The 16337-nt window shown below is 43.9% G+C and overlaps 1 protein-coding gene across 1 annotated transcript in view; it reads left to right on the plus strand.

Annotated features, from left to right (window-relative positions):
• Nucleotides 1-16337, plus strand: part of LOC308611111 (protein WWC3-like) — a gene marked incomplete at both ends in the record, with an annotated part of 51309 nt that overhangs the window by 11264 nt on the left and 23708 nt on the right. The window contains 9 exon segments of the mRNA XM_081260023.1: nucleotides 913-1033; nucleotides 1902-1976; nucleotides 2680-2766; nucleotides 3829-4021; nucleotides 4555-4722; nucleotides 5119-5270; nucleotides 15654-15822; nucleotides 15952-16052; nucleotides 16261-16333. Coding sequence (XP_081116149.1) covers nucleotides 913-1033; nucleotides 1902-1976; nucleotides 2680-2766; nucleotides 3829-4021; nucleotides 4555-4722; nucleotides 5119-5270; nucleotides 15654-15822; nucleotides 15952-16052; nucleotides 16261-16333 — 1139 coding nt within the window.

A 16337-nucleotide genomic window follows, 5' to 3' on the forward strand; every position in this document is an offset into this window, starting at 1 on the left:
CATCATGATGCTTGAGTGAGGCTCACTTCGGGGCTTTACGGTTTAAGCCTGTGTTCTGACCGTGTGTGCCTCTCTCAGAAGTGTTGAGGTTCCTGTGTCCGTCATCACATTTTGCAGTGGGAGACGGCATGCCTGTTTCTGTTGCTTTTGTTAAAAGAAACTTGTTGCTGTGAGGGAAGGAATAGAAAGAGTTGATGAAATGGTAAAAGGGAAAGTGTCAGTGGTTGTCTTTGGCTCTTGGTTAAAACCGATATGAGACAAAAATTAGCTGCCCAGTGAAGGTCCTTTCTAATCCCAGGAGACAGTTCTGGAAGCCAGTCTGGCCCCAGGGCTGCTGAGGAGGACGCTGGGGTTAGAGCGGCAGAGGGGTCACGGAGACGTTGGCAAAGGCCGAGTCTGGGTGCATCTGTGTCCTCTGACTTGAAAGTCCCTCCATTTTGTTGGAGGTTATTTGATGATTTTTAAAAACTCTGTTTTCTGATTATAAAGCAGTGTAGCCTGTGTTCCTTGTATAAAGTATGGAGAATACCAAGCAGCGTCAAGGAGGAAACACCCCCCTCCTGCTTCTCGGAGAGCGCGCTGCCATCCGCGTGCAGGCGAAATCTCTCTCCAGGTCTTCCCGTGTGACACTCTCTCAAAGGGCCACGCCAAGGGCCTTCCCGCCACCTTCTGACCTGTGCGCTCATTAAGGAGGTGAAGGGAGATTGATGATCATTTAAAGGGCTTTTAAAGAAGTAGCCAGAAGCCTGTTTGTTCCATTTTCCAATATAAGAAAAGACTGGAGCAGAGTGCATGTAAACACACATCTGCACACGTGCTGGCCTGTCTCTGCCACTTCGTGCCTTTGTCTCTGCTCTGCCCTGGGCTCCCGCACTGTTGCCTCCTGAGCCCGGCCGTGTCTCTCGTCTGCAGCAACGACCCCCCGAGAAGACAGCGCCCAGAGGCTGGAGCGGAGAGTGCGCTGCGTGTCCACCTGCCTGTCCGATTACTTGCTGGCCAGCGACAGCGGCGTGTTTGAACCTCCCACCGAAAGGTTAGAAGCTGACCTTCTGGCCTCCCTGGGCTGACTTCCCAGAAGGCACCCCTGCTGAGACCTGTCTGGCTTGACACCCTGTGTGTCTCCGGGGTGCAGCTCTTCTGGCTTCTCTCCATGTGGGAGGGGCCCTGAGCATCCCCACGGACCCCCTCTGGTCCCAGGTGGCGTCTGGGGACTGGCCTGGCTTCGGGCATCTAGGATGACTGCTTTCTCTCCGGCCCCGGGGGTTGGAAGGCGTGAGCCCAGTAGAGCCGGAAAAGGAGAACCAGTGTGCGAGGGAGACCTGCTTTTCTAGAAAGGACGTTCACTAGAAATGGATGTTCCCCCCGTCCCCTTTCCTGAGCTGGAGGAGTCACTTTGCAAGGACAAAACCCCTTGTGGGCTTTATTTTGTTTGAGACCTTTGATGTCATGTTTTCAGCTCAGATACCTGTATATGTTTCATTTATTGCCAACTTTTTTTTTTTTTTTTGGCTGCGCCGCTCAGCTTGCGGGATCTTAGTTCCCTGACCGGGGATCGCACCCGCGCCCCCTGCAGTGGAAGCACGGAGTTTTAACCACTGGACCACCAGGGAAGTCCCCCCTGCAAAGCTTTTAAGAGTGTATGTTTTTGAACTTTGTCGTGAATATCACGTGGTTTTGAGAGGTATTTTCTCAAAAAGGCCACTTTGTCAGCAGGTACCCTGGGAGGTGACGTCATGGATCCTGGGGACCTGCCGTGCCCTGTCACTTAAAGCATTTATTTATGTCGCAACTTAATAAAGCCCTTCTCAGTAAGAAGCACCCCTAGTGTGAGAGAGCTTCTGCCGAGCCCGAGGTAACCAGGCCCCCTCGGAGTAACACGGTGCCTTTCCGACTGTGTTCAGGAGTGAGGATGCTGACGAGCCTGTGCGTGGAGACGCTTGTGGTAACGAGGGGCCCCAGATCGATGTTGGATTTTTGTGAGTACAGAAGACTCCTTCCCTGTTGCTCATAAAGACGATGGGTAGATTGGGGCCCGCCTGGCGACTCACACCTCCACACACAGGCCAGGAGGGATGGAGGGACCCGCGTGATCTGGGTGCTGCTCCCTGGCCTGGGTACCCCCAGGCCCATCTCAGCGGTCTCAGGTGAAGGGACAGCGGTGGCGGGAAGGAGAGATGGGCAAGAGCGGCTCCACTGCTGTCCTCCAACACTGAGTCACGGCTGGGGACGCTCACCCCGTGGGCACAGTCAGGCCCTCAGGAAAGTTCCCGCCGGAGGTGGGGTAGCCAGGTGCTGTGCAACACTAAGCGTTTTGGTTTCTAGCTACAGTGTCTAGAAAGGCAGTAACCAGCAGTGTTCAGATGAACAAGGCAGGATGTTCACATCCCAGCAGCTTTCTTTTGCTCACTCTTGTCATCCTAGCGTTTCTCGGCACTCGTGACATTCGGGCTGGGTCATTCTGGGTTGGGGGCTGTCCTGAGCCCCATGGAGTGTTGAGCAGCAGCCTTGGCCTCCACCCACTACATGCAGTAGCCCCCCTCCACTCAGTGTGACAGTAAGGAAAGCCTCTAGACTTTGCACAGGTCCCCTGGGGTGGGGTGAGGACCGCTGCAGTAGTTCAAGCAGGATTTCTACACCGTGGGGCATTTGCAGTCTGTGAATGTGCCTTTTAGTTTCTAGGCACGACAGTGCCAGCGAGTGTCTCCTCGCGAACGTGCTCCAACTGAAGAACTTTGCCGGGCTGGTGGTGAAGGAAGACTGCAAAATGTAAGGTCCCGTGCCGGTGGGGGCCGTGTCCTCCCCCCGGGCCGTCCTCCACACGGCACCACTGGCTGACCTGCTGCACGTGGCAGTTTGGGGAGGGAAAAGACTGTCGTGGAACCTGAATTTAGAATAAAACGCCAGGGAATGTCTGTCTGAAATCTAAAGGATTGTAAGTTTTAAGAAGAGGCTGGTTTATTATTTGAGGCAGGTGGAGTTATTGGAGCCAGGCTGGTTATGTGCCGTGGCCATGCTGACAAAATGCTGGGTGCCCATCATCGGCAGCGTTGGGGCTGAAAACGTCCATCCTGGTCACAAGGCTGGTGGCGACACAGCCACACTCAGCTCTTGCGATCTGATGAGTTGCCTGAAGAGGCCTCAGGCTGGGCTCAGGCATCCTTGTCCGAGCAGGGAGAAGGAAATCTGTATTGTCCCCAGTGGGGAGATGGGTGCCCGATGGGGATGTGAGGTCCCACTCACCCTGGCGGGTGAACCCACCTGTGATGGGTGTTCAGGCCCGACGGTGCCCTCCCTTTCCGTGAGTCGTCTTTGTAAACTGGTCTCCCGAAGGCCTTGGAAGCAGCCTGGTTTTCAGCGTCTGAGGGTTCGCCCTGATGCTGTACTTCACTCCACCGATGCTGGAGCTTCTCCTGGGTGCTGGCTTCCACGCTGGGGGTGGATAGGGCTGGGAGCCCAGCACGGCGGGTGCCTGGGTGGGCAAGCGCTCTGAGAGGCAAGGCGGGCAGAGCTTGGAGAGGGAGCCAAGGGGCTGTGCAGAGATCAGTGCAGATGTTTTGCCACAAAGATGGTGAAAGCAGAAAGTCTGTTTGACTCCCCCTGAAGTTATAATTGCTGATTTTTATGTTTTCTTTTTGCTAATTTTTTTCTTTTCTTTTCCTTTTTTTTTTTTTCTCTCCAAAGGTAGGTCCGTTCTTTGGACTTTGTTTTGGTTGAGAAAAGGACTTTTTCCAAAGGACTTTGCAGTTTTACCTATTCACATCCAAAGGGTAACATACAGGGGTGTTCGTGTATGTGGTCCATGCTTTTTTCTCCCTGTCTCGATTCCAGACACGTCTGCATCTGTTTGCCTTCGCTTGACCCCGACACACCAAACACATTCTGCTCTAAGGCTCTGGAATTGAAAGCCCCCTTGGCGTTTAATGAAGTTTTCAGAATCCCTGTGCATTCAAACATGGTGATGTTGAAGTCCCTTCAGTTATACATGTGCTCAGTGAATCCTCAGTTGCAGGGAGAACTGTTGGTATGGTACCCTCCTCCTCTCTTTCCTACCTTCCACCCCTCTCTCCCCCTCTCTTTTGTCAGTCTCTGCCTCAGTCTTTCTGTCCTCCTGTCTTCTCCCTCAATCCTGCTTTTCTTCCTGTCTCTCTTCCTCAGTTTCTGTCTGTTTTTCTGTTTGGTTACAGTTTGTTTCAGAGTAACATACAGATTAAAATCAGCAAGGGAGGAAACATATAGGCCAGAGTCTGGGTGAGATCCAATCCTGAAGTGTCCATTTCCTTCACTGTGAGTTACCTTTTGTTCTCTGTCCTTCTTCCCTTCCTAGCAGTTTCTATTAAAGTTGAATAAGCAACATGAGAGCCATCCTCCCTAGGATCCTCCAACACCACTTTAACACTACTTTCATTTTACCTTAGTCCTGTTAGTAAGAATGAAATACTTTCCTTTCTTTCTGCTTAAGATTAAAGGGTAACCTTGATGCCCATTGGTTGTTAAGGTGCAGTCATTCAGGGCCTGTTATGCCTTTTTTTTTTTTTTTTTTTAAACACCGCACAGGGCATTGGTCAGATTAACTTGGCTGATTACGATGGTTCGAGCGAGATGCAGCTGTGCTGGTACTCGGTGCAGGTGTTCACCGGCCCCGAGCCCCCCCCCCGGCGGGACGACGAGTGGCTGGGACCCAGCGACTCCTGGGACCCTGTGCCCGCCACCTCTCGGGAGTCAGTAGGTGGCCTGGCTTTAAGAGGGGCTTTTCCTGGGGCCATTGTTTCTAAGAAACGCGTGTAGACTTAGTCTTAAATAGAACACAGTGGCGACGAAGAAACAGGGTTTCAAGGGAAGTAATAAAAATGGACTATAGTGATGGATGTGGCCATTCATGGTAATATTCTTTAATGCAACATGTTCATGATGATGAGTGATGCGTTGGTTGCTTAAAATTTGAGTCCTCAGAGCCACATGGAAAGGCCAAGTTACTGTCTTGCTGCCAGCCCCGGGGGTGAGCTGCTTCCCGCTGGAGAGCAGCCGGGGACGGCCACCAGCCCGGCAGCAGGGATGCTCCCCATGGGCCGTGCAGGCGCCCGCTTTCCGCTTCTTAGCAGCGTCCCTTTGGTCCTGTAGGACGCGGTGACGGTGCTGTTGGCGAGAACCACGACCCAGCTGCAGGCGGTGGAGAGAGAGCTGGCCGAGGAGCGGGTGAAGCTGGAGTACACGGAGGAGGAGGTCGTGGAGATGGAGCGCAGGGCGGAGCAGGCCGAGGCTGTGTCCGAGAGGTGAGCGTGGCCAGCAGCCCCTCGGGCGAGAGGCCGCCGGGGTGTTTGTCAGACGCCACGCTGCGTGGAATGTGTGCGGCGGCTCTTCGGTACCTTTGCCCAGAAGTCGGGATCCTCACGGGGGATCGTATGCCAGTCTGCACGAGGGCAGTACACTGACCCCAGCTCTACGCGTAGGCTTTTCACCTTTCCTTCTGTTCCCCGAATTTCTCTTAAAGGGGGGGACTGTTGAGGGACTCCCTCGGCCCAGATTGAATACAATAGGGCCCTTTAAGTTTTGTTTTTTTCTTTATTAACTGCTTTATTGGGATATAATCTCCCTACCATACAGTTCACCCATTAAGTGGACAACTAAACGGGGTGGATTTTTACTCCTTCATGTGCCATCTTCAGGGCCGCGTGTGGCTCAGGGTATTTTGTGGTCCCTAACGTTTTGGACGCTTGTCAGTTTTCTCCGTTTCTGACATTAAGAGCAGTGAAGCATCCATTTGGCCCTTCTGTTCACCAGACCCTAGTTGTGCCCATCACCGTATCTCCAGTGAGGAGATCTTTGTTCCGAAACTATTTAGCACATAACAAATGCGGACATGCAGTCCCTCCCTTGGCATTTTCTAAAGTGGATTAAAGTGCATTACATCAGGAATAATTACTTTGGATTAGGCTGCCAATAATTGTGATTGTTCTACTTTATAACACTTTTATTTACAGTCATTGACCCAAATCAGAGTAAGCAGCCATGGGATACACTTTTGGTATTTCCCCCTCCCCCAACGTTTAAATTATGCCCTAATCACTTTTTTTTATTTTTTATTTTTTTATAAATTTATTTACTCGTTGTGGTGTGCGGGCTTCTCATTGCGGTGGCTTCTCTTGTTGCGGAGCACAGGCTCCAGATGCGCAGGCTCAGTAGTTGTGGCTCACGGGCCTAGTTGCTCTGCGGCATGTGGGACCTTCCCGGACCAGGGCTCGAACCCGTATCCCCTGCATCGGCAGGCAGATTCTCAACCACTGCGCCACCAGGGAAGCCCTGCCCTAATCACTTTTGTTAATACTTCACATTTCCATTCTTTGTGTGTATACATGTGGGATGTGCACCCAGCTTCTTTTTCCTTCTGAATCATTTGAAAACTAATCCAAGATCATGACACATTCCTCCTAAACAATTCAGTAGAAATCTAAGAGCAAGCACATTTTCTTACTTAACAGTAGAGTTATACTCAGAAAATATAACAATGACATGGAGTATAAAGTCCACGTACAAAATTCCTCCATTGTTCCGTTGTGCTTTGTTGACTGAAAAAAAAAAAAAAACACACTCTAAAAGCTGAGAATTCTGTTTTATTTGGCAGACTTTCTGAGGACTATAGCCTGGGAGACACCCTCTCAGGTACCTCTGAGAGACTGCTCCAAAGAGGTAAGGGAGGAGCCAGGATATATAGGGGTTTTGCAACAAAAACCATGTAGTTGGAACATTGAGAGATTATAGTTAATCAAAGGAAACCAGGCACCTCAAGTTAAGGAATTTATAACACCACTTTTCTCATCATAGAGACTTCAGAATTCAGTAGGCTAATAGCATGGTTGCTATCATTTAAGGTCTTTTGACTGAATTCTGTTAAGCCTTCGATGTGGGAAACTATATCTTCCAGACCTACTGAAGGCACAAAAATAGCTGCTAAGTAATCATACCCTTGAGATACAGATCTCTTGGCCCATTGGGCTCATACTGATGGCAAATTTGCTGGACTTATGTCTAAATTTTTACGTAAGTGGCCTTGAGCCCAAGGGAATCCTAAAGTACACCTTCCTAGCCATCCTGGTGGAAGCCAGGGCCGTATATTGGACCCACAAAGCCATTGAGTTCCATTACGTGCGATGCACTGTATTCTCGTCGCCTGACCCAGTCTGTTCCATACCTATCACTATCTTTAAGGGAAATGATATATTGCCATTTTTCATAATGTACTAGTGTCGTCAGGCTGATGATTTTTAGTGTGATTTAACTGTTCCCAACGTAAGGAGGTCTTTAAACTTAGATGACCATTTTCAGCCGTAAAAATCCATCCCGTAGCTGAGGGAGGGTCCCTCCTAATAATTAAAAAGTTACACCTTTTGATTGAAATTCAGTTCATTGTTCTGACTGAGCTTGACTGACCTCAATGGAAAACTCATATTTATGGCTAGTGTCAGAATAAGTATGCTTGATGGGCCAAGTGAGGGGGTCCCATCTAGTAATATCAGGAGTGGCCTGACAGAACTATAATTTCTTTCTTCTAAAATAAATTTCCTGAGGGCCATCCAATTAGACCCTTGGAGTGGAGAAACCCAGCAAGATAACCCAGAAGTACTGGATGCAGGTGATTGACCATAGTCCCAACATTTGGAGTGATTTCTCAAATTTGCACAGAATTGTGCCCATTATAGGAAAACATTTGGTTTGTGTGCAGAAGGCCAAGAAACCAAGAAGAAAATGTTGTAAATAACCGTATGGGTCAGGTCCAGCCTGTTGGGATAGCTGTCTATTTCTGATGTCACCTTCTCATCCTGGTGTTGGTGTTTCTTTCCTATTGGAGCATCACTTTAAGGTGAGTTTGAGGTCATCAGCCCTGTCTATAGACCAGTCTGGTGCAGGAGCCCTTTTTAGGTGGGAAACATGAATCCTAGAGTCAGTTCCCTTCAGTTTTGCTGCACATGAGTTAGTTAAAAGCACCTGATAAGGGACCTTGCATCTAGGGTGGAGGTAGTCTTTTAAATACTGCCTTTTCCAATGTACGTAATCTCCTGGTTGTAAGTCATGGGGCATCTGATCTTCGCTTGAGGATAGATTACTATGATATGCTTCAGAAACAAGCTTAGAATATCCTTTGAAAAATGCAGTTAAACCTATGCCATGATGTAATATGTCTCCTTTTAATAATATAAGTTAATATAGTCCATCATTCAATCTCATTGTTCTCCCTGTGATCATCTCAAAGAGAGAGAAGTGATGTTTGCCAAGAGGGGTGGATATGAGGTTGAGAACCAATGGAAGGGCCTTAGGCCAGGTGAGGAATAAGCATCCATAATTTTAGCCAGTTGTTTTTTAATTGTTCCATTTGTTCTTTCTACTAACCAGAAGACTAGGGATTATAAACACAATTAAGTGCTGCGTAGTTGGAAAAATCTTGCAAATTTTCTTAATAATTTGTCCAGTAAAATGAGTTCCTTTATCACTATGTATTTCTGAGGGGATTGTTCAAAGAGGTATCACCCTTTCTAAAATTGATTTCTCTACTTACTGCACTGTGGCCTTTCTGCACGGGAATGCCTTAACCCAATGTGAAAACATTCAAATTATAACAAGAATGTATTGATAACCTTCTGAGCGAGACATTTGTATAAAATCAACATACCAAATTTCAAAAAGACCTGCAGGTAATGGGAAATTTCTTTGAGAACTGTGTAAATGCTTCCCTGGGTTATATTTTGGACAGTTGCACATCTTGAGTAAACCTTCTGGGCTATTGTAAAATAGGCTTCGAAAAATATTGTTTACCTCGTAATACCACCTTATCTGGGTTCCAGTGAGTTAACTCATAAATATATTGTGAAATAGGATATTGAGCTCCAAACAGAAAGATAGGCTTTCCCTTTGGACCTGTCCACAGCTCTTTGTTAGTTGACTCTTCCTCCATTCTGTGTTTAGGTGTCTTTTTCCTTTTTCTGAAAGCTTTAACCATTTTCAGAAAACACCATTCCCTGAAACTTCAGCAGTATATCAGGAAGGTTACTGGGTGGCTGAAAGGGAAAGACAGTGGTTGGTTGGTTGGTGTCGTTTTTCAGAGCTGCTGTCTTGGGAGCATGATCGACTAGAGAGCTTCCTTTTGCTTCTGCAGTGTCAGCCTTTGAATGGCCCCATGCCTTAGTAACAGCAAGTGCACATGGCAACAGAAATGCCTCTAGTAATTCTGCTACTTGTTTCCCAGTTTTGGTAGGCTGTCCTGAGGATGTTAAAAATCCCACCTCTTTTTTTCCAAAAGCATACCAAAATCATGTGCCACCCCAAAAGTATAGTGGCTGTCTGTGTAAATGTTAGCAGATTTTCCTTTTGCCAAATGACAGGCAGGCTCTTGTTCGTGCTGTTAGTTCAGCCTGTTGGGCAGAAAAGACATTAGAAAGGGCCCATTTTCAAGGATACACAGTGGAGAAATGACAGCGTTACTAGCCTGGTCCATTCCATGAGGTCCTCTTAAATATGAACCATGAGTGCATAGTATAAAGTCAGGATTATCCTTTGGGCTTTCTTGACGGTCAATCCTAGAAGATAAAAAACTGTCAGTTAAAACAATGCAATCATACTTTTCATTATTGCCATTTGATACTTAAGATAAAATACTGTCAGTTAAAACAATGCAATCATACTTTTCATTACTGCTCTTTGATTCTTCTGGGAGCAAGGTCACTGGACTAAGTTCATTACACCTGTGGAGAATTATGTTTGGTGAGAGGAATACAGTCTCATGATTACAATCTCAAGTTAAATGGCTCGCTGAATAAGGTTGTGTGTGAAGAGAGTTTAGTAGAGTTTTCATGGAGTGGGGAACAAAGACGGTGAGAGGGTGACTCATGACTGTCTCCTATGTTGTCTGACAAACAACAGCTATTGCTGTGACAGCTCGGAGGCAAGGGGAAGGCCCTTAGCTACTGGATCTAGCTGCTGGCAGTAATATCCTATTGGTCATTAGTGACTGCCTTACAGTTGAGTTAATATTCCTAGTGTGTCACCCTTGTTTTTATGCACAAAGAGAAAAAAGGGAAAATCATAGTCTGGATGCCCCAAGGCTGGGGCCTTTGCCAGGAAGCCCTTTAGAGAAACTAAAGGCTTCGCAATGGTCTGTTCCCCAACCAAGAGGTTCAGGTTCGTATTGTGTAGGCAAATTATTTATGGTCGAGACACTAAAGAAAAATTTGGAATCCAGCTCCGTTGGTAGCCTGCAAGGCCTAGAAGTCCCCTTACTTGCCTTCTTGTTTTAGGAGCAGGGAAAGCCAAATTGCTTCTAGAGCAATTGAAACCCCTTCTTTAGATACCAAACATCCTAAGTATTTTCCATTAGCCTCACAAAATTGTAATTACTCTTTGGGTGCTTTATGTCCCTTTGAGGCTAAGTTCTGAAAGAAGTACAGGGTGTCTTGCTGATTATCTATCAAGGGTTTGAACACAACAGCAAATAATCCACATATTGTATGAAAATTGACTTATGAGGAAAAGCTGGATCATGTTAAGTCCACTTTTTAAAAACATTATTATTATTTTTAACATCTTTTTTGGAGTATAATTGCTTTACATTGGTGTGTTAGTTTCTGCTGTATAACAAAGTGAGTCAGCTGTACATATACATATATCCCCATATCTCCTCCCTCTTACGTCTCCCTCCCACCCTCCCTATCCCACCCCTCTAGGTGGTCACAAAGCACTGAGCTGATCTCCCTGTGCTATGCGACTGCTTCCCATAGCTATCTGTTTTACATTTGGTAGTGTATGTATGTCCATACCACTCTCTCACTTCGTCCCAGCTTACCCTTCGCCCTCCCTGTGTCCTCAAGTCCATTCTCTACATCTGCATCTTTATTCCTGTCCTGCCCCTAGATTCTTCAGAACGAGTTTTTTTTTAATTCCATATATATATGTTAGCATATGGTATTTGTTTTTCTCTTTCTGACTTACTTCACTCTGCATGACAGATTCTAGGTTCATCCACCTCACTACAAATGACTCAAGTTTCGTATATTTTTATGGCTGAGTAATATTCCATTGTATATATGTGCCGCATCTTCTTTATACATTCATCTGTTGATGGACACTTAGGTTGCTTCCATGTCCTGGCTATTGTAAATAGAGCTGCAGTGAACATTATGGTACATGACTCTTTTTGAATTATGGTTTTCTCGGGGTATATGCCCAGTAGCGGGATGGCTGGGTTGTATGCTAGTTCTATTTTTAGTTTTTTAATGAATCTCCATACTGTTCTCCATATTGGGTGTATCAATTTACATTCCCACCAACAGTGCAAGAGAGTTCCCTTTTCTCCACACCCTCTCCAGCATTTATTGTTTGTAGACTTTTTGATGATGGCCATTCTGACCAGTGTGAGGTGATACCTCATTGTAGTTTTGATTTGCATTTCTCTAATGACTAGTGACATTGAGCATCCTTTCATGTGTTTGTTGGCAATCCATATATCTTCTTTGGAGAAATGTCTGTTTAGGTCTTCTACCCATTTTTTGGATTGGGCTGTTTGTTTTTTTGATATGGAGCTGCTTGTAAATTTTGGAGATTAATCCTTTGTCAGTTGCTTCATTTGCAAATATTTTCTCCCATTCTGAGGGTTGTCTTTTGGTCTTGTTTATGGTTTCCTTTGCTGTGCAAAAGCTTTTAAGTTTCATTAGGTCCCATTTGTTTGTTGTTTTTATTTCCATTTCTCTAGGAGGTGGGTCAAAAAGGATCTTGCTGTGATTTATGTTATAGAGAGTTCTGCCTATGTTTTCCTCTAAGAGTTTGTCAGTGTCTGGTCTTACATTTAGGTCTTTAATCCATTTTGAGTTTATTTTTGTGTATGGTGTTAGGGAGTGTTCTAATTTCATTCTTTTACATGTAGCTGTCCAGTTTTCCCAACACCACTTAGTGAAGAGGCTGTCTTTTCTCCATTGTATATTCTTGCCTCTTTTAACAAAAATAAGGTGACTATATGTGTGTGGGTTTATCTTTGGGCTATCTTGTTCCATTGATCTGTATTTGTGTTTTTGTGCCAGAACCATACTGTCTTGATTACTGTAGCTTTGTAGTATAGTCTGAAGTCAGGGAGCCTGATGATTCCTCCAGCTCCGTTTTTCTTTCTCAAGATTGCTTTGGCTATTCGGTGTCTTTGGTTGTTCCATACAAACTGTGCAATTTTTTATGCTTGTTCTGTGAAAAATGCCCTTGGTAGTTTGACAGGGATTGCATTGAATCTGTAGCTTGCTTTAGGTAGTAGAGTCATTTTCGCAGTGTTGGTTCTTTCAATCCAAGAACATGGTATATCTCTCCATCTGTTTGTATCATCTTTAATTTCTTTCATCAGTGTCTTACAGTTTTCTGCATACACGTCTTTCATCTCCTTAGGTAGGTTTATTCCAAGGTATTTTATTCTTTCTGTTGCAGTGGTACATGGGAGTGTTTCCTTAAATTCTGTTTCAGATTTTGCATCATTAGTGTATAAGACTGCAAGAGATTTCTGTGCATTAATTGTGTATTGTACTACTTTACCATATTCACTGATTAGCTCCAGTAGTTTTCTTGTAACATCTGTAGGATTCTCTATGTATAGTATCATGTCATCTGCAAACAGTGACAGCTTAATGTCTTCTTTTCCTATTTGGATTCCATTTATTTATTTTTCTTCTCTGATTGCTGTGGCTAAAACTTCCAAAGTATGATGAATAATAATCGTGAGAGTGGACAACCTTGTCTTGTTCCTGATCTTACAGGAAATGGTTTCATTTTTTCACCATTGAGAACGATGTTGGCTGTGGGTTTGTCATATATGGTCTTTATTATGTTGAGGTAAGTTCCTCTATGCCTACTTCTGGAGTGTTTTTATCATAAATCGGTGTTTAATTTTGTGAAAAGCTTTTTCTGTATCTGTTGAGATGATCATATGGCTTTTCTCCTTCAATTTGTTAATATGGCTTATCACATTGATTGATTTGCGTATGTTGGGATAAACCCCAGTTGATCATGGTGTATGCTCCCTTTAATGGGCTGTTGGATGATCTTTGCTAGTATTTTTTTTTTTTTTCTTGCAATATTCATTCATTTACATTTTAGCCAGCAACAATTACGCAAACACTAACAATTTATATCAGGGGTCATACAGCATATAATACTTAAAAAGTTAGATAAATCTTACATTTAATAATTTCACAATTAAAATGGCTTTTTTATTCCCCCAAGTAGTAAACCATACACCAAAAGAAAAAAAAAAAGACCTTATCTTCAATTGTGAAGGTGATAAATATTTTTGAAAAGATTTACCACAAGAATCTGTTTTGTCCGCATCAAAAACAATGTACCTGAACTTTAAACAAAATTCACATTTTATTTAGGTTGAAATAAACTATACAAAATTGATTTTCTTCACCAAAAATAAGAGCAATATTTTCTATATTATTCCTAGATAAACCACAAAACACTTATTTTTGTAGGTTTTCTAGGTTTTGCTTGTAAATCAAGATGAGGCAGTAGATAGAGTCATGGAAAAAGACAGAAGAAAACAGACAAATCAGTTGTCAGTATCCATGGTCTCTGATCCTGTCTTGACCATGAAACAGAAGTGTTCAACATATACCTGTCAAAAAGCTTATGAAGATGTAGGCTCAATAAAGGAATGTAAACAGCAACAATCAGATGTGGAACAACAATGGCAGGCTCTTCCATTCAAACTTTAACTTGTTCCTTCAACTTCATTTGATAAAGGCAAAATCTACACTGAAATCCTTGTTTGGTGAGCTCACACGTTTCTCTTACAGTCTGATCATTTTAACGGTCCCTTACAGATTTTTAACAGCATACTTAAATTCCTACTATTCAAAGGTCAGTCATGAGCTTCATTGTAATGTTTTATATAATGTATTCCTTCCTCCCATACCTCCTCAAAATTTATTTCTTCCAAGAACTGATAACTAAGTACCTGACAATTGGATCCACAGTGACAAATGTTATATCTAAAATGACTTAATACAATTTCAAAGTGCCATTAGCAGAGATCACACAGAGTGTAACATGGTACTTTCAATGCTATCTTCTGGAAGAACAGTTAGGTCTCCAAAGCATGGGACTTCAAACGGGCCATTTAAACAGGCAGATTATCAATGACTAATGTACTCAATGGGAGGCCTACAGGTCAAGATATTCAGTGATTAAGTGGCCTACGTACACCTTACAACTTTTCTGTAAGATATTTTCAAATTTCCTACAGATTTTTTCAAATATCAAATATAAGAGAAAGCCTATTTTAAAAGTCTCTTAGGTATTTTCAATGGTTTCTGAATTATCTGTAGGAAGCTCTGACTTACTTGTATAGAGTTTGATATATGTATCCACCATTAAATCCAAATCGTGTTTTATATCAAAATTTATGTTAAGCAAAGCCAAGTTACTTGACCTTTGGTCTGTCAAAGTGTTCCTCAGGTATGCTTTGAGACGCTTTCGTCCATTTTCATAGCGTTCATTCTCAACCTTCATCACAGGAAGAATACACAGGACCTTCAGCAATGCATAAACATTAGGAAAAAACTTGATGTCTGGCAGATGAAGGGCTTCATAAATAGTGGATGGAAGTTCTATATCTTTCCCTCTGTGTTTCCACTTGATTCTCCAACAATGCAGCTCAGCAGAGAGTGTGTCAGGATTAGGTAAATCACTTCTGTACATGTCAGCATGATGCTCCTCTGATGTATTGAATTTAAGCTGTCCCATGACAGAGGGTACCAGAGATAAGCATTTAAGAGCTTTGAGGTGTTGTTCTGAGAATATATCTTTCAGTTCCTGAATAATGTGTTCCACTGTTGGAACACTTAGAGTTTCTTTATAGTAACTCTCAGAGGTTAGCTGAGATTCCAGGTTACTGTGCTGAGCTCTGCGAAATTTCCCTGGGAGTTTCATCTGAATATCAAGTTTGGCTGCCAAATTTGTGGCTTCCTCAAACCAAAATTCATGATAAACTTCGATATTTTCCATCACTTCATTTAGTGAATGCAGCACTGCAGTCAAGCTACTGGCTGCAAAGAAGACATCAGAAGTTTGCCCCTGAAGATTTTTCCCAAAGGCTCTTGTAAAAGATAGAACATTTTTAAGAACAACAATGGTAACGATGAAATCAAAATCTGTTACTGCACTACAGAGTACAAATGCTCGGCCAGCTATACAGTTATTCCATCTAACATTTGTGTCACTATTTATACCATCTAAACATAAAACAAGTGCTTGTAGGAGGTCCACTAAGATTTCAAAAGCATCATGCCTGCCTGTCCACTGAGAATGGCAAATTTCCTTCAGTTCTTTGCCCCTTTCTTCATTGTTCTGAAATAGGACAGAAATTACATTGTCAAGTTCTAAAAGCAGTTGTGGTGATCGATGGAAAAAAGAACAAACTTCCTCAATTGTTCCTAACGTGACAGATACCCCCATAACAGGCACTGATTTTGCCAACCACATATTTAAGGCACAGGAAGAGCAGAGTGTGTAGATAGCTTGGGGATATTTCTCTAAAAGTCTAGAAGCAACAACTTTCATTTTGGAAGAAAATCCACTGGACACAATGTAAGCCTGGCCACGACAGTACTCCATGTTTAATCCCCACTTCTCAGTTATCGTAGTGTGAAATTTCACAGCCAAAATTTCTGCATCAGCTTCATAAGGCAGGAAGCCCACAAATTCCTCTCTCAGGTTGTGAGCTTCGTCAACAAACCTCACCAACACAGGCAGGTGCTCTTCCCCTGCTATGTCCACCACATCGTCAGTGACGATGGAAAAGAAGTGAGAGTCTCTCACTTCCCTGAGGGTTTCTTCCCGAATGCAGCTCTCACAGATCTCTAGCATCTGTTTCTGCTGTGTTTTTGAACAGAACAATGTGTTAACTGCTGTTGTCTCAAAGCGCTTTCTCAGAACCTCTTCACCAGAATTGATCCGGCACTCCAGCAGTGCTTGAAAGTTATCAGGAGTAAAGAGACCTTCTGGGATTTCATCAGCTTCATGTCCATCCAGAGGTATGTTCTGTTTTCCCATAAGAATCAAAATTTCAAATAAAGATTTTAAGTATTCTTTGTTTTCCTTCTCTTCAAGGGTTAAAGGTAAAATGTCTTCATCCTGCTCTTCACCCCCTTCTTCTGCACTGGGGTTCTGAGCATTGCTGTTGTTTATTTCCTTATGTTTTGGGTCCTGTTCAGAAGTTTCATCAATTTTTTTCTGTTTCAGTGTCCTGATTTCATCTTCACTCAATTCTTTTATTCGTTTTCTGTGTCTACTGTGTGGATTATTCAAATGGCTGGTAA

Source organism: Mesoplodon bidens (assembly GCF_964165515.1).
Source record: "Mesoplodon bidens genome assembly, contig: HAP1_SCAFFOLD_339, whole genome shotgun sequence".
NCBI lineage: Eukaryota > Metazoa > Chordata > Mammalia > Artiodactyla > Ziphiidae > Mesoplodon > Mesoplodon bidens.